Source organism: Seriola dumerili, unplaced genomic scaffold (assembly GCF_002260705.1).
Source record: "Seriola dumerili isolate Sdu_G_001 unplaced genomic scaffold, Sdu_1.0 BDQW01000319.1, whole genome shotgun sequence".
Lineage (NCBI taxonomy): Eukaryota > Metazoa > Chordata > Actinopteri > Carangiformes > Carangidae > Seriola > Seriola dumerili.
The window spans coordinates 2,004,591-2,023,202 of record NW_019174574.1 but is presented as its reverse complement, the minus strand read 5'-3'; the positions used below and the strand labels follow the sequence as shown (position 1 = coordinate 2,023,202).

The 18,612-nt window shown below is 41.2% G+C and overlaps 1 protein-coding gene across 2 annotated transcripts; it reads left to right on the top strand.

The window, feature by feature from the left end:
• The first annotated feature begins 342 nt into the window (after window positions 1-342).
• On the top strand, window positions 343-18,396 carry cherp (calcium homeostasis endoplasmic reticulum protein). 2 transcript variants are annotated; one of them, XM_022759125.1, is made up of 20 exons: window positions 343-488; window positions 1,691-1,864; window positions 5,735-5,773; window positions 7,489-7,658; window positions 9,101-9,238; window positions 9,326-9,477; window positions 10,166-10,277; window positions 10,520-10,609; window positions 12,254-12,515; window positions 12,793-12,956; window positions 14,162-14,416; window positions 14,540-14,735; window positions 14,829-15,070; window positions 15,332-15,465; window positions 15,842-15,928; window positions 16,067-16,219; window positions 16,571-16,684; window positions 16,779-16,873; window positions 17,024-17,209; window positions 17,349-18,396. In XM_022759125.1, the coding sequence occupies exons 1-20, from the start codon at window positions 464-466 to the stop codon at window positions 17,384-17,386; spliced, it is 2,826 nt and encodes a 941-aa protein (XP_022614846.1). In that variant the 5' UTR covers window positions 343-463; the 3' UTR covers window positions 17,387-18,396. The 2 variants fall into 2 exon arrangements, with proteins under 2 accessions (XP_022614846.1, XP_022614847.1); XM_022759126.1 differs by lacking the exon at window positions 5,735-5,773.
• The last annotated feature ends 216 nt before the right edge of the window (window positions 18,397-18,612 follow it).

Below are 18,612 nucleotides of genomic sequence, written 5' to 3'. Positions count from 1 at the left end.
GACACAGAAACAATCTAGTAGATCCTTTCAGATACAAAAGGTCAGGTATTGTATGGGGCCTGTGATTATTTTTGGGTAAATGTATGAGCCTACAAATAATGTTTTAGTACAAATAGCCACTAAATATATCAATGATATGAAACGAAAAAAGAAAAAAAACATTTTCGAACAAATACTCATTAAATATATCAGTGATAAGTAAAGAAGGGAAAACAAAACAGAAGAGAGAAGGCGCTCTAAAACGGCGATCTTCTTCCTGACCACATGTGGCGCTGTGGAAAGGCCACATAGCTATTTTTCGTGCCGCTGTTTCTGTCCATTAGTTCTTCCGGTGTACGTCACTGTGGCAATGCAAGTGTTTTTGCGACAATTTTATAAATAATTTAGTGAAATACAGAACAATTTGACGGATCTCTGGACCGTCTGTTTAGGTTCAGCGGCTTCGCTGTAACTGAAGTCAAACATGGATATCCCCAGTCCCCCTGAAGGTGAGCAGCGCGGTGCAGCGATGTATGATTTTCATTGAACGTTACCTAGCACCCATGCTACCAGGAGCTAATGCTATACAACACATCCAAGCTTAACTCTACATGTAGCATTCCGGCTAACGCTAGTAACGTCAGTGGTTAAATGTGTATCTAACAGGTTTTTGTGTATACCTTTGCACTTAATCTGTATGAACAATAACATGTGACTACTATTGCAGCAGCTAGCTAACTGGTTATTGTTTCGACGTTTTATTTAGCAAATTAGCAAACTTTGACGGCTAAAGTTATTTTGCTATTTTATTCCCCCCCCCTTTGTTTTCAAATTTGCTGCGAACATCAAATTCTCGATAGAAATGAAGGCAGCATTAGTCACGCAGCTAACAGAAATGGGTCATTTTTACTTTTTGATATATGTTCATCACGTATCCTACAGTTAATGTTGTGTGTTAACACAGTGATTTCCAGTGCAGGCAGCGGAGAATTAAGAGCTCAAAATCAAATACATGTCACTTGTTAAATCATTCATTTAATTTTCACAGCGATTGTTAGAAATAGGTTTTAAGGTCCTGGTTTGTGCCTCTTGGGTTTTTCTGAGAGGTAAATACCCAGAAAGCCATTGTACTGCACTTACTGTTTTGATGGTATTTCCTCAAAGACGCTTCAAACCATGTGGATGATCTGCTCCACAGTAAAACAAACTCAGCCACTTTTCAAAGCTAAGATGGTGTTTACTAATGCAAACATAGATGGTAGCCTGAAGCAACACATTTCCTTAAGTTTGAAAATGAATCAAAATTAAAATCTTTTTTCTCAGTTATATTTTTATATATTGTTGTTGCTTCATATTATTCCAGATTTACACACTAAATTACATTTTTAAGAATTATACTTTTATATTTACCTTGTAGGAAACAGTTCATATTCTTATATCTTGCAGTGGACAGGATACTTTTTACATTCAGATTGGTACATAAGTCAAAACAGGGTTAAATGTTGTGAAACAATGTCCTGTCTTTTAAGATCACTAAATATATATCATTCAGCTTAGTTCTGTCATAATGTATTGTAATAAATGTTCTAAAAGTGTCTAAAAGCACAGATCACTGTAACTTCTTTCCGCTCTTTGTTATTTGTTTTTCATTATCGTCATCAGCTCTCAGCTCTGACTTTATATTTTCCTCCTCTTCTCCTCCCTGGTTCAGATCAAGAGCTGAGGAATGTGATCGACAAGCTGGCCCAGTTTGTTGCTCGGAATGGGCCGGAGTTTGAGAAGATGACGATGGAGAAACAGAAGGACAACCCTAAGTTCTCCTTCTTGTTTGGGGGAGAATACTTCAGCTACTACAAGTGCAAGCTTGCAATGGAGCAACAGCAGCGTATGTAGTAAAAAGGACAGTCCACCATAAAACTAGAATTTGCACACAGATATGTGAACGATGGTGGAATGTTCATCTCATTTGATATTTAAGATCAGTAGGACTAGGGGTTAAATGGTGGTTTGTCAGTTGAGTCTAAACAGAGACAAGACAGACTAGCAGACACATACATATCAACCACACTCAAGTAGGAGAGAAGCCCCACCCAGCAAATCATCACACAAAGCAATGGTATTTTAATTTCTTTGTTGCAGAAGAAATATCCTGCTTATCTAGGACCACATAAAAAGAACTAAGTCATAAATTCAAGTTTTTATAATGATTAAAGGGACAGACTCGCTTTGACTGGTGCAGAGAAATGCGAACATCTGGACTACTGCTTAGTTGGACAGAGTCGGGCATACTGGGACAAATTCCTGTGAGCCACGTAAGGTGGATCACCTATATGCAGGTTATTCGGGGTGCGCTGGAGAGCGTGCTGCATGTGTGTTCTGTGAATCGGGCTCACTGACCAATCACAACCAAGGCTTGAATTGAAGTTGGACTTCACTGTGTTTGGAACTAGATGTGACAGATCATAGGACTGAGTTTGGAACCTTAATATGTTTTGAGAACAGATTAAAAGCATTAACTGTACCTACAGTTGGCCTCCAATACCAGCTAGTATTTCTTAATTGTGTTAACACATCCTTTGATTAGATTTTTCATTACTCAAATTCTTATTTGTGATAGGCAATATCACATAAACAAAAATGTATAAACACATCTATGAACAAGATTATAAACCGAGTGGACATTTCACATGGCTCATCATGACTGAATCCAAATGGAAAGGTACTTTCTGCCAACACTAGAAGCTGTGAAAAGATACTGTAATCAGCATCTCCATCACCTACTGTTGTTTTATTATCAGCTACTAGATATTACTCACCTGTCACCTCATATACCACTTGCACTCTATTTCAGTGGGGGTTCCTGCCTCACTGATAGATAGGTTTAACAAACAGGTTTGTAAAAAATGAACATGCAGGACCGTTTAATGGAAATAATGGATTTCAGTTTGGTTTTTGAATCAATCTGAGTAATCAGTTTAGACTTTTTTCATAAATCCAGCAGCTACTTTCTTAAATACAGTGTTTTCATAACTGAAAGCAAATTACACCCAAGTTATAATGAACTGTGATTTTTCTTCAGCATTTGATTTATACTTTATTTGGTCATTAGTTTCCTCTATCCCTCTATCTGCACTGGATGAGATGTGTGTCTGTATGCACTTGTCATGATAGATGCAAGCAGACCAGAGCTGATTATATTCTTCAGTGCTTAAGAGGATTTACTGTAAGAGAGAAGATGTAGTGTTTGCTGAAAGGGCAAAAGCAGAAAATATCACTTGAATTAAAAACTCAAGAAGTCTGTGCAACATCTGCATTGTAATGCACCACTGTGAGCTCAAGCATGTGTTCAGCCAGTGAATAATGCCAGAGAAATAGTGTGTGGACACGGTCATTCTACACAGTCACTCTACAGCTTTTATTTAAAATAACGTCTCTGATGTCTCAAATGTTTAACTAAATATGTAAATTAATAACACAGTTAAATGATTTGAATAGCATGTAAAAAGAAAAAAGTATTTTCCCTGTTGGTCATCTGTCACAGATTTATATGTGAGATGACCTGAGCCAGTGAAAAACTACTGAAAGTTGTAATAATGGGATGAGATTAGAGAGAGATGTGATGAGATTTAAATGTTATTAGAAGATGGAAATGTTGTTAATCACAGGATGTAATAGATTAATTAAGGTTAATTTTAAATTTTAATTATTTTTTTTTTACCATAAATCTGCTACAGTGGTTGCCAGTTGTCCATCATGCGTTTAATTATAACGTTTGTAATTGTACTGTAAACCTTCAGATCGTAGATGTACTGCAGATAGTAGTTTACTGCTGTTGTTCTGGTGGCTGTAAGAGGGAAACTTCCTGGTGATGACCCAGGAAAGATTTGAATTTACAGGTGAAGACCATGACTAGGGTGTAAGTGGCCTTCAAATTTAAGGCTCAGGCTGGGTCATGATGATGATGTAATGGTGAATTCTCTGTAGACTGTGAAGACACCTTTCTGATGCTGGATTCTGGGGGTCCATGTCCAACCTTTTCTGTAATATTCTGCACCCATTCACAGCCATGTCACACTGTGTTTGGTCAGCTGTATGGGAGTGAGAAAGGAGCCAAGGATCGAACTTCTCTCGTTCTTTTTGGTTTAAACTTGCTCCACAACTATTTGTGGTGCTCTCGAGTAGAACTGAATGACCCCCTAGGAAGACTGTCTGAAAATGTGCAACTTAAAAAAAAAAAAAAAAAAAAAATCCAGTCCCAATATTGTGCCTCTACATAGCTGGCCTTTCACTCCGTGTCCTTTTGTATCACATATAAACACTTTATATATGTGATGTGGTCCGACAGCACGTCTGACAAGCTAGTTCTGACAGACCATAAATCTGCCCTTATGTTAAAGACACAACGTGCAACAATTGGCCAACTGTTGAAGTCATACTCCAAATAGATAGTCAAGTCAACTTTATTTCTATAGCACATTTAAACACAGCTTGAGCTGTACAAAAAGCAATTAAAATAAATAAGTGCAACAAATACATATACAATACATAAGAGACATATAAGTATAATAACTTCCCCTGTGCCACAGTTGGACTGGACTGTTCCAGGACTGGGCTCACTAGTCACTCTCACATTGAGCTACTCAGCAGAGGGCAATTGTTAACATATTATCAAACCTGCATGTATTAGGGGATAATGTTTTCCACACAGGTTAACCTTGTGATCTGATTATGTAACTGCTAGGTTGTTCTGTTTGGTTATTGTTAGACTGACACAGTCTGTCCAGTCAGAGAGACGGGGAGATGTGGTGGTGACAGGAGTAGAGGTTGAGGAACGTGAGGGAGAGAGAGAGAGAGAGAGCAGCAGCATCAATAACAGAGAGAGGATGGCTGCAACACAGGTTTATAGCTGCTCACAGTTACTACTTCTTCATCCTCTCATGTAGGACTGAGGGCAGACTGGACACTGTGGTGACTCACAGCCTGTGGCTAGCTGGTTAGCATTCTAACTTCAACACAAAACACAGATGTCTTTGACACAATGTCAGAACTGTTACTTCTTTATATCCTGTTGATAATCTGAGTTAATTGTTTAAGGTTTTAAACTAAAATGCTCACATATTGCCCCTTTAACCTAAATCAACGTGAAAATGAAAATGTACATACTGTCTCTGTCGGTATGTAAAAGCTGTAAAAGAGAGTTTTGTACAGCATCTCTACAACCTGCTGCTCTTTGATTATCATCTGACAGAGATTCAGTTTCAAACCTGCCTCCTCATGTGCTTGCAGCCCTACATTTAAGCGACATGCCAGCAAGGCCAAATGGGAAAGAAATAGCCACTCACACCAGTCCTCGTACTTTATAAACTCAGACATCCTGAATATCATAAAAAGAGCAAACTCTGGGGAAAACAAAAAATGCTGCCTGGCCACAAAGAGACATAAATACACAATTACAAATATTAAGAAGATATGGGAAGATGGTAAAGGGAAGGTGGGAAAAAAGTAAATTACTGTACTTGTCATTTTAATTTACTAAAGACTAATGACTCATCAGTCTGTTAGTGCCACTTGTTGCTTAAGTAGAGGTAGTTGGAGCTTCTTACAGCAGCCACAGTCAGGTTTTGGTTACTGAATGACAGTCAGGTGATCAACAGCCTGGTTATAAAAGCACAGTGTTGTGCAGGTTTGCATGGAGTTCTTGTGTCAGTTGTGTAATTCCACTAAAATGCATTAAAGTTTGCTTTTCTCCACTTAGATCCCTCTACCCACGATGGGGAGGAGTATAAATCTGAAGGTATTTATTTGGAACCAGATTTGTCAGATTCAAAATACCAGTTGGAAAGTTACATTTTGTTTTTGCACATTTTGCTTGAAAGCTTTTTGGTTTGTTTTCAGTTGCATTTTTCATGTTGGTATGTTGTTGTTTTTGAGTTTGTGCTGTACTGTTGTTTTACTGAAGATATCTCAAGCATATCTTCCTGATGGTGCTTAATCCTCCATCTGAAGCTGTCAGTCCTGATCAGACAAACAGAGAGAGGAGCCTGTTGATGTGTCTTTGAGCAAGGCCTTGTGGTTTAAGTTGTTGAATGCTTCTGCTCATGATTTGGGACGGCTGTATTTTAAGGGCTGCATGACACCAATATCAACATCATTATATCTAGAACAATAATGTCCTGATCAAGGTTTCACCTCGCAGTCTCAGGAATAGTTCCACGATAGACTGGAAGCAGTGGGTGATCATGTCTTTGTAGGTGTGTTCTCCTGTTTATGATGCACATGCTGCTGGGCTGGTGCGTCCATCCTGATTTGGATGTGGTGTGAATATTGTGCTATCTGGAGAGCCCCTGGTATAAATGCACAGTTATAATATTATACTGAACTTACTGTTGAGTAGCTTCAGCAGAATGTATGTTACTGTTTGATAAATTTAGACTATGGTAAATGTGGACCAAATTCATGTGTAGTTTGATTATAGATCAGGTCTAGGTTCTATATTAATACTGTGAAAGTATCAAAGCCTCAGTCCACAGAGAAATGCACACAGCCTGTATTCACAAACTGAGGGTTAAAACCAGCCGTCAAGACTACTGGAACTTTGTGATGTCACAACAAACCTGGACCCGCCCACCTGGACCAACCATGAGTGTTTACCTGAAATCTGCTATATTTTTTATTTGATCAATCATTTGAACAGTCAGCCAATGAGAAGAGAGGCTCAGAGCCTCCTCTCTTCTGATTGGCTGACTGACCTGTTGTTACTAGAGCTCCAGAGAGAAGCCTGAGAGAGGAGATGTAAAACTACACTGAGATGGTTTTTGGTTCTTAAAACCACAAATAAATATATCTTCTTAAGGATCAACATTTAATAAAAAACAGGAGAAGAAGAAAAGATGGAGCTTTGACAGTGAGTGACAGGTTTTATTATCAGTGATTCCCTGATCAGATTAATGTTTATCCACTTGGGATGTCCATATTTAAAGTATATATGTTATTATAGTAAATCATTTTTTGATAGTTTTGACACTTGTGTTGGTTGTAAAATATTTGCTGTTTTATGTAATATGGACAAGTGACTTCATTTGATTGGGCAGCCTGGCTGTAGCTGAGTAACCTGATGTTTCTGATGTGCTCTTCAAACCTTTGTTCTTCTGAGTCTTGATATTTGGAGACGCCATCATGTTTCCTTTCAGCAGCAGCTGTTTCTGCTGGAGTCTCAGGGTTTGGGATCATCAGTGGTGATGTCCATGCTGGTTGCATATCTTTAAAAAATTTAGTTCACTCTTTTGCTTTGTTTCTGGAGTGTTTCATCTGCTTGCTGTATGAAAACTGTCACATCTTATCTGACCTTTAAAGGTCACTTTAAAATAGTTCAGTGTAAACAAACAACACAGCATCTGGCTTGTATATGATTTATGGAATACAGCTTTCTCTGGGACACTGCATTAGGCCTGAAGTCAAAGCTTTACTTTCAACTTTTAATGTCCATATTTCCTGCTGCTGTTTCTGCAGATATGTACAACCCGGGCGCCAAAGACGTGGTTGATATCCCTCCTCCACCGATACCGATGATCGCTCCACCTCCCATTCCTCCGCCTGCTACACCCTCCATCGACGAGCTCATCCAGCAGAGCCAGTGGAACCTGCAGCAGCAGGAGCAGCATCTTCATACACTCAGACAGGTCCAGAATAACAGTTATTTATCCTCTGTTTATTAATTATTTTATTTATTTGCAACTAAAAACCAATGCTATTTCTTTGACTTCCCTAAAGTTCAGAGTAGTGAGCCAGATAAGTTGTCAGATACTGTTGCAGGGACAAGACTAATTCTTTCGGTGAGGTAATATTTATGGATGGATAAATGTAACAGGGTTCAGTCTGCTGCTGAATATACAGTTTACAACACCCCGTTAAATCTCTTTTTCAACATAACAGTTACAGTCTCTGCGTTGTGCAGAAGATAATGTTTAAGTAACAGCTGGCAGGTGACTGGCTGACTCCAATGAAGAGTCACACACAGCTCCAATGTCGATTCACTGACTTTTTTTTTATTATTGCTTAAGAGCACTTCAGGATCTGGGGGATACAATCCGGGGGTCTCGATAAAACTATTCAGTCTAAAAGAAAACCATCATCAAAGGAAACTTAACTGCAAATAAATATGCCCAACGGTCTAACTCTAATCAGGATCAAATATCTATTACAAATTATATAAAGACACAATTGATAAAGATGAATTAATACACATAGATAATAATTCTCTAAGTCAATATATTTACTATCTCTATCAGATAGGATATAAATGAATATATTAATGTTTACAGATCGAGTCACACCTGCACCTAGGCATACAAGCCCAGTCTGACTAGTTCCCTCGGTAATGGACTTTATATTTATATATATATATATATACTGTATACATATATATATATATTGTATCGTTACTTTGGTAACCTAGCACTAAATATGAAATACAAAATAACATAAAAATATAAAAAATATATAGCTACACTTTACAATGAACAAAAATAAAATTAGAGACAAAATTTAAATGCTCAAATGATGTATTTAATATAACACGCTAGAGACACATGTTTTCCTAAACCCACCTGAAATATGTGTTTAGGAAAACATGACTGCTGTGGATCAGCGTTTGATCAAAGACCCAAACCCTGGTCAGAAGTTTTTTACATGCAGAGGATGTACAGTGCATTCAGAAGATATTCATAACCTTCACTTTTTTTTTGTTATGTCGTAGCCTTTCATTATGAGGTACTGAGTGTAGATTGATGAGGGACAAAATAACTTTTTTTTCATTATTTTATCATAGGACTGCAACACGACAAAAAAGTGAGTCTGAAATCTTTCTGAATGCTCTGTAAATACCTGTGAATATGTAATTAAGTCGTAATGTAGCTGTTCTACACTGTTAGTCTCTTGTATTTATCCCTGGTGTATTGGCCCTTCACTTCCTGGTCTTCCCTGATGAGAGCTAGCATTGGTCTGGTATCTTTAACTATTTTGTCTCCTTCACTCGGGGGAACATCATGAGGACAGTGGCAGGCTGAAGAAGAACGGTTGATAACATTTCCTGATGCTTTTTTTTTCTGCCTTATCCATGTAGGAGCAAGTGAGTGCAGCCATAACTCTGGCTATGGAGCAGCAGACCCAGAAGCTGCTGCTGGAAACTCAGTTGGACGTAACAGAGTTTGACAACCTGTTGCAGCCCATCATCGACACCTGCACCAAAGACGCTATCTCTGTAAGCTGATCTCATAATGGAGAGTTTTTTTTAGTCATGCTAACTTACGTACATCCCTGTAAAAACTGGTGTTTGTGTTTCTCTCAGGCTGGTAAGAACTGGATGTTCAACAATGCCAAGTCTCCACAACACTGTGAACTGATGACATCACATCTTCGCAACCGCATCACTGCTGATGGAGCACATTTTGAACTCCGCCTACATCTCATCTATTTAACCAATGACGTTCTCCATCACTGGTACACAAACATGAATGCATACATGAAAACATGTGGATCACTTTGCTTGTACACTTTGCTCACCATAATAATAATGTAATTATCCTGCGAGGTAGTGTTATAAAGCCCTGATTACAGCTACGTTAATGCAAGAAAAATACCTACCTACCTGCAAGAACCTATAAGGTATAGAAACCACTCACTGTGTGGACACTAGTATCAACCATTGCACAAGCTCAGGTTTTGGGTATTAGTGCATTATGAGTTTAACATGTAAACATTTACTAAATGGCTCCATTAATAACAATATGCCAGTGTGTAATCGAGCAGTCTATTGTGAAAAAATGAAACCACAACAATTTCGATAATCGACTATTTTTAAATTCAGATATGAAGCAAGAATGATGAAAAGTCTCTTGTTGCAGCTTGTTCAGTCAGCAGAGTTGCTGCTTTCCTCTGTTTTATATCATTGTGAACTGAAGATCTTTGGGTTTGGATTGACAGTTGAAGATGTCAGCTTGGGCACTGGGAAACTGCGTCATCATTTTTCATTATTACTTCACATTTTATAGACCAAATGATCAATTGATTAATTGAAAACATAACTGAGAACTAACATTTGTTGCAGCCTTGGTCTGATTATGAAACAACTTAAAAGATGTGGGGGGATTTACTGAGAAACTTAATGTGTTTGAATGTGTACTTGCAGCCAGCGGAAGCAGCAGAAGGATTTGTTGGCAGCTCTGCAGAAAGTTGTGGTTCCCATCTACTGCACCAGCTTCCTGGCTGTGGAGGAAGAGAAGCAGCAGAAGATCACGAGGGTAAACACCTGCTGATTTTTAAAAGCTGTACCAAATCGGTGTGGTTTTGAAACAGGATTTTGTGTCAATTTTGAGCATCTTTAACTCTAGTCAGGAGTGTTTTAGTTCTGTTAGTAAAATAAACATCAAATGACACTAAAACTTTCCCCTTTTAATTGTATTTTAATAGGACAGTGTCAATGCTGCAATTTAATACCACTCTAATATTTATACAAATATTCCATCTTCTTCCTCCGTCCCAGTTGTTGCAGCTCTGGGAGAAGAATGGCTACTTTGATGATGAGACCATTCAGCAGCTCCAGAATCCAGCATTGGGTCTCGGCCAGTACCAGGTGAGTGGAATGAGACTCATGGCTCCATTTCCTGCTGGTGCAAAGCTCTCTGCACTGGCAACAGCCAGGGTCAGGTTGCCCGTCCAACATTCACCTGGACTGAAAGATGAACTGATTAGAATTTGGTGGTCAAATGTCAAGGTCACTCTGACCTCACAAATCAGGTTTTTGGCCATAACTAATGAATTCATACATTACATGTGACATAATTTAACACAAATGTCTAATAGGATAAAATGATGAAGTGATGACATTATATATCAAAGGTCAACTTCACTGTGACATCATAATATCCTGCAAAATCACCTCTGGACATTAATTAGTGCTGTAACTCAGGAAGGAGAGACTGTGAGCATATTTCCAGTAACTTGACTGGTTGTTGGAGGAAACATCCACGAGGTGGTGATTCTAGTTGTACAATCATCCTCAGACACTAGTCTATTTTTTTGTGTCTGTGTCATGCTAATTTCCAAACAAAGTGTTTGTGTCGAGATATGTCCAACCAAACTATTAGTTCTACTCACAGATGGCATAGCAGCATCATCTTCATTAACTATATATATCTTCTGATACGATGACAGGATCAGGATCTAATGATAAGGCTCTGTGATTTTCTAAACATCAGACTGGAAAGCTGTTACTCACAGATTCCAAATTTAACTGTAAAATCATCTGGAGTAACGGAGCTGTGCAGAGTCCACATATTTTCAACAGGACCATTACAGTGAGTTTTCAGTTTTTCCACCTGAAGTCACGTTCTTCTGTGCATCGAGGTGAATCCATATAATCGGGAACACCACTAAATTATCCATCCTATGTGTTGTGAACTTGGTTGTGAAAACATTTTTAAAGAAGCTCATACATGTGAGGTGCCTCGGCCTCATACTGGAGAAGGTCAACAGGAAGCAATCTGTTATCTTCAATTACCTTAAATCAGTTCTCAACCCAATTTGACCCATTCCCTACCTGACCCATGAATGATCCAAATCAACCAAAACGCACTGAGTGGAGATGGTCATGGCAGAGATACCCTCCAGTTATTCATTGGATCATGTTTATTTCTGTTTCCTTCTCCTCAGAACCAATTCCACTGCAGAGGATCACATTCACAGCTTCAGAATCCTGCACACATTAAACACAGCAGCCGTGGTGTCATTACCTTCATTAATTATATAAATCTTCTGATGAGATAGGCATTTATTAATAACAGACCCTGTACTTTTTTCTAAACATAAACCCCATTTTGTCTTTGTTTGCCTAAAAATATGCAGAGGAGAAAAACTGTAACAACCCGTGCCAATACTCAAGCTGCAGCAGCACCCTGAATATGCTGTAGTGACAGCATATTCAGGTTGATGTATGTGATCAATATTTTTCAGTTTGCGGTTCGGTTCTTCGTGGAGAAACTGTTTTCTCTCTTTCAGAGGCCTCAGCTTCTCTCGGATTGTGGTTTTCTTCTACTAATAATATCCAGTTTCGCTTTTCATGCTGGTTTGCACCACTACCTGTGTTGCAAAAATGTGGTCACACCCATTTATGTGTTCACTTGAAGACTTTGCTTGTGTTTGCCCTGTATATCAGGAAAAGATTTTCATTCAGTGACAATACTGTGACACACCCTTGTCCTCTCTCTCTCTCTCTCAGGCCTCTCTGATAACAGAGTATGCTGCGGTGGTGCAGCCGATCCAGCTGGCCTTCCAGCAGCAGATCCAGGCTTTGAAGACCCAACATGAAGAGTTTGTTTCCAGCCTGAAGCAGCAGCAGCAACAGCAGCAGCAGCAACAGCAGCAGCAGCAACAACAGCAGCAGCAACAGCAGCAGCAACAACAACCACAGCCTGCGCCTGTAGCACAGCTAGCTACCCCCACTGAGCCGGAGAAGGCCCCACCCATGACCACACAAGCTGGTGGGAAGACACACACTTAATGCAACTGAACGCACAGCCTGATACATGGAATCAGATTTATTGTTTACATGACAACAAAGCCAAAAATGTTAAGGATTTGTACATTAATACAATAAACTCATACTCTTCTTAAAATTTAAAACCACAAAACAGTTTAACACTACATTAGTTTATTCTTACTTTAAAGTGTTGTGTATATGATTATATGTGTGACCTGCTCTGTATTGGGCAAGTACATGAATGTTTGTGCTCTAATGTGTTGGTGTGCGGTCTGCAGGGGATGTGAAGCCTGCCTTGTCCGGTCCTCCTCCAGGAGAGTTTGATGGAGCTTCCTCCCGAGCACAGGACCCCAGCAACCCCAGTGGACCCTCAGATATCCCCTCCAACAAGCCTGGGTGGTATGACCCCCAGCACATGGGCCCCTGGAACCCCAACCAGCCGGTAAAGTCCTGTGTGTTTGTGTGTGTGTGTGTGTGTGTGCGCGTGTGTTTGTGTGCATGTGTGCGTGCGTGTGTGCGTCCGTGCGTGCGTCTTTGCTGGCGGGCTTTGGCACAGTAGCCAAGTAGTGGTTGAATCAGGAAGGTGGTGTCTCATCTTTTCTTTCCATCATACATCACACTACATTTACATTCATTCATTTGACAGAAGTTTTTGTTGAAAGTGCACTTACAAACCAGGAACAGGTGGCGACCGTGGCTCAGGAGGCAGAGCGGGTCTTCCACTAACTGCAGGGTTGCTGGTTCAATATGAGCAACACACTGAACCTAAGTTGGTCTGGGTGAGCAGACCAGCACTCAGAGTGAGTGAGAGACAAATTGAAAAGCAAAATGAGTTTTGGATTAACAGCTGTTTACTGACCAGTTTTCTTGTTTTGCTTTTATTTTTATCTCGTCTTTTCTTATACCGGAGTTAGCATGCTAACCAGCTAGCCCAGCCTAGTTGGCACATCTCGTCACTTTCAGACACTGAGTCACTGTAATATCTGGTCTGCCATGAAGAAGTAGCTGAAGCAGCTGCTCAGAGGATGCATTATAACCTTATGTATTGTAACACAATGATGGCTAAAGGTCTTGGCAAGCGACCATCACCTCCATGTTTGCTGAGAAAACATACAAATAGCCCCTTTAAGGTAGAAAAGCGCTATATATGTGCAGTCCATTTAAAATCCAAGCCACACTTGATCATGGCCTTTGAGAATAACAACACTCAGTTCTATGTTCCACCTGACGGGAGTGCCACAAGGCTGCAGGTACATTTTTCCAAAGATGGAGAAGGACTGAGAGACAGAGGGAGGGAAAGAGCTCAGAATCAGTTAGGTGACCAGCCTCCACCACAAGGCACCACACAGGAGAACAGTTTGGATTGAGGTTTCCTGTCTCTCCATTATGGTAGGACTAGTTGTCATGGATTTGCAGGTTATAGTGAATGAGAGTCCTCATAAACCTGAGGGGGGCTTTTGAAAGTGTAATGTATTTTCCGAGTGTCTGTAGTAGAGCTGATCTCGTTATGTTGAGCCCAGCCTCGCCTGTCCTCTCCCCTGTTTCACAGAAGGCTCCACCCCCAGGGGTAGGTTCAGTCCTGCCCTCTTCAGGGGACTCCTGACCGAGTCCATGTTCATCCCCTTTCTGACTTTTTTCCCTCCCCAGCCTCCTTTTGACCCGAACCAGCCCCCCCCTCCTTGTCCTCCTTGGAACAGCCATGAGGGGATGTGGAACGAGCAGAGGGACCCAGGAAACTGGAGCGGGGGTCCACCCAGAGAAGGAGGCCCTTGGAGCGGTCCTGGTGGGTCTGAACCAGGCCCTCCATCTTGGAACTCATATGACCAGCAGCCACCATGGGGGAACCAGCCTGACCAACCTCCCTGGGGCCAGAGGGAGCCCCCATTTCCTCCACGCATGCAGGCATGTGGTCGATGATTCCTGTGGTTTCACTTCCTTTGCTTTGTTTTCTTAGCTGTTTTATTGTATTGCATTCTATTCATTTATTCTATATTTATTTGTATTGTCTAACTTGAATTTTTACAGAGACCTCCCCATTTCAGAGGGCCCTTCCCTCCCCACCAGCAGCCCCCTCCTTTCAACCAGCCCCCTCCTCCACCACACAATTTCGGACGCTTCCCTCCACGCTTTATGCAGGATGACTTCCCTCCCAGACACCACTATGACAGGCCGCCGTACACCCCACACCGCTTTGACTATGCTCAGGGAGAATACCCTGGAGGTGAGTGCAGGGATGATTGATCAGAAACCCGACTCAAATGCATCTAAAGCTGCCTGGTTTTGTGTTTTAACAATATCCACCTCTGTTTGTCAGACATGCCAGGTCCTCCCCCCCACCACCATCCCAATCAGAGGCTCCCTCCCCCAGGAATGGGGGCTGAACATCCTCCTTGGGGTGGAGGCCAGCACCCGGATTTTGGCCCACCCCCACACGGCTTCAACGGCCATTCGCCCCACATGCGTCATCGGCAGCATCCGGTCCAAGATGACCCAAGTCTGGTGCCAAACGTTCCCTACTTCGATCTGCCCGCTGGTCTCATGGCTCCTCTGGTCAAAGTGAGTCACCTGCCTGTCTTGCTAGAAGATGGCATAATTGAACACAGCCAAAGAGAACAGTGTTACAGACTAATGCAGCGCTTCCACAGCGCCTTACAGAATGGATCAGATTACTTTTTTTTAAAAGAAGTTGGAAACAGATTTAATGAAGACTTTCAGTAACTAGTGCAGTGGAAATTGCCAAGTGCAGATTCATAATCGCTCATTAGACTCGTTTACCCACATCGTCTCACCATTCTTCTTGTGCTGTCTATTCTTCAGCTCGAGGACTGTGACTATAAACCTCTGGACCCCAAAGACATCAGACTGCCCCCTCCCATGCCACCTAGTGATCGACTGCTTGCTGCTGTTGAAGCATTCTACAGCCCCCCATCCCACGATCGGCCCAGGAACAGGTACACACACCTCCACTCTGTCTCAGAGAAATCCGACTGAACCAGAATTTAGTGACGTTAGTGGCTGCTGTCAGCTGACTGGAAGGAATGAATGAAGAAGAGATTTAAAAACTTTAAAACCAATTGGACATTAACGTCAATAGTGAGCTGGGATGTACTGTAAAAAGTATCTACAAATAAACTGTCTTCATTAGTCCTCGCAGGACTCTACACTCACTTTTTTCCCAGGGAGCTCATACAGACCTTTACAGACACAGTCGAAATTTCTCAAATACAGTGTTTTTCCTTAATAAGCTGTCCTGCTCTGTGTAGTGCTGCAAGGTTTCTGATAGAAATGGCTGTAGGTTCATCTGGCTGTGGTTTGTTCCTCTTCCAGTGAAGGCTGGGAGCAGAATGGTCTGTATGAGTTCTTCAGGGCCAAGATGAGAGCCAGGAGGAAAAAAGGACAGGAGAAACGCAACAGGTGAGCTTCCTCTTCTCCAGAGGACTTCCTCATCCTTTGTGGGGAGGATGTCACTGTTGTGTATTAAAGGATGGAGACACCTGACCCACATGTACCTGTCAACCTCACCCCTCCCTGTATGGCTCTCTCTCTCTCCAGTGGTCGTGGAGGCAGTCGTTCCAGGAGTCACTCTCGCAGCAGAGGGAGGTCGTCATCTCGCTCCAGCTCTCGCTCCTCAAAGTCCTCCAGGTCACGGTCCCGCTCGTCCCGTTCCCGCTCCCGCAGCCGCTCCCGCTCCTACTCACGATCTAGGTCTGCACACACACACATCGCACACACATCTGAGTGGTAGCTTTATGCTGATGTGTACACACGGTACTGTACAGAAGTGAGGATGCTTTCAAAATAATGCCATGAATAATCATCATTTATCAGTTAATTTCATACAAAGTGCAGTTGACATAAAAAGCCTGAATCAAATCGATATTTGCTGTGACATGTGATTTTTCCATTTTACACATGGAGCTGAAGCTGTTGTGTTAATGAGCTGCTGCACTGTGTCAGCTTCAGTGGTTTCCATGCTTCAAATCTCCAGCTTCCCTCTTGCTGTGTTTCACTGTCCAACACACTTGGCCTAACGTGCTTTAACCTGCCTCTCTTTAGGTCCAGGAGCAGATCCAGGTCATCTCGGAGTCGCTCTCGCTCCAGATCCAGATCCCGTTCACGTTCGCCCACCAAGAGACGCCGTGGCCCCAAATCTCGTAGCTCCTCCCCTCCGTAAGTCCCCTTCACTGCACTCAGGTGCTTTCATAAAAGACTTTATTGTTAACTGTGGTATAGATGACCCCCCCCTCTCTCCTGCTCTCTACAGCTCCTTACCAGTGCTGGGTGGTCCTCCCTCCAAACTGTCTACAGATACCAGGCTAGGGGAGGAGAACAAGGGCCACCAGCTGCTGATGAAGATGGGTATGAGCTTTCTGTTTTCTCTTTGTTTCATCATTTAAACTAAATCAAACTTTCCAGTAAGAATATTTAAGATGGTTTTAATGTGATGGTTTTCCATCCTGAATTGTTCTGACTGAATGAACCACATCCATCCTTTCTTGTCTGCTGCAGGCTGGAGTGGCTCAGGTGGTTTGGGGGCCAAAGAACAGGGCATCCAGGACCCCATCAAAGGAGGAGATATCAGGGATAAATGGGACCAGTACAAAGGTGTGGGTGTGTCGTTGGATGATCCTTATGAGAACTATCGCAGGAACAAGAGCTACAACTTTGTCGCTCGCATGAAGGCACGAGAGGAAGGTATGTACACAGACCTCTCCACACTGCTCATACTTAACGGCTAGTGATTTAATTTTTATGGAACAGTTAGTTGACCGTATCACTTAGATTACCATAATTCTTTAACTAAATCCAACTGTTCTTTCTTTTCCTGCTTCAGTGAATCGGGAACCTCAGGAGGCTCCTCCCACTGACTGATGTCATCAACCTCACCAAGGATCTGAGTTTCAGAATGGTTTTTCAGATCTGTCAGATGTCCATTCAGGATTCTAGTCAGCAGCTTCAAACCCTTCCTCCCTCCACAGATACCAGTGACAATGCAAAGTACCACCACACCTGTGAAGCTTGTGAAGACGTGCACAACCTTTTTGCTTGGATGAGTGCCCCTTAGCAGACAGCATCAGAATAGCAGATGCATTTACACAAGTAACACAGCAGAACAGCCAGGATTTTTAATTCAGCAGTCTTTGCAAGGACACTGAAGTGTAGTAGTAGACTGAGACTTCCTCAACATTTAAGATATCTGCAGTAAAGAAATGGGACAAATTATGAGAAAAAATTGAGAAGAGAATAAAAATGAATGGACCCTCTTTAATTTATGCACAGGTCAACAGTTGAATGGGGGAGTATGTTAAATTATTTGCATTTTTCATTCTTTTCAAGTTGCTTAAACGATTAGTTCACCCAAATCAGAAAAAAAAATCTAATTTACCCCTCATGGTGTCTCCAATAAAAGGCTTTCAGTTTTATTTGCAGAGGATTTTAACAATAATTTCAATTTAAAAAAAAAAAAAAAAAAAACAAAAACAAAAAAACAACAACTTTTCTTATACTCACTATCCAGATTTATCAGTGGAAATCTGTTGTCTCTCTTGATGAAACTGCTCACTGGTGTCAGAGGTCTTATTCGTTGACGTCTCATAACTTCTGTAAATAAAACTGAAGATGTCTATATTATAGAGGTCACTAGGAGTAAGTGGAAACATTTTTTGTCATTTGTGTGAACCAACTTTTGTAGGATAAGAAGGTATGCTGGCTCCTGTTGGTTTTTCACTGCTGATTATTGTGATACTTTTTCATGTAATAACTTCTTCTATAGAGAAATGTAAGTCTGTCATTTAGTTGTAGTATTAAAATAAATCCCTCAATACAAAAAGTCATAAATATGAATTTGGTTGTATTTTTCTCTACAAATACACAAATCTTAAATAAACACAACTGTGACTCACAAATGTGCCTCATCTGTGAATTTGAAATGTTCAGTGAACAGTTTTCCTGACCTGCATCAGATTAGAGAATTCTGAATTTTGTTCCGCCATCATTAATATGTATTAGTTCAGTAACTTAGTTCAGCTCCACTGTGCTCCAGTATATGTGGTCTCCTTTTTTCTGCAATTTTCCTGAATTGAAAAAGTAAAGATGTG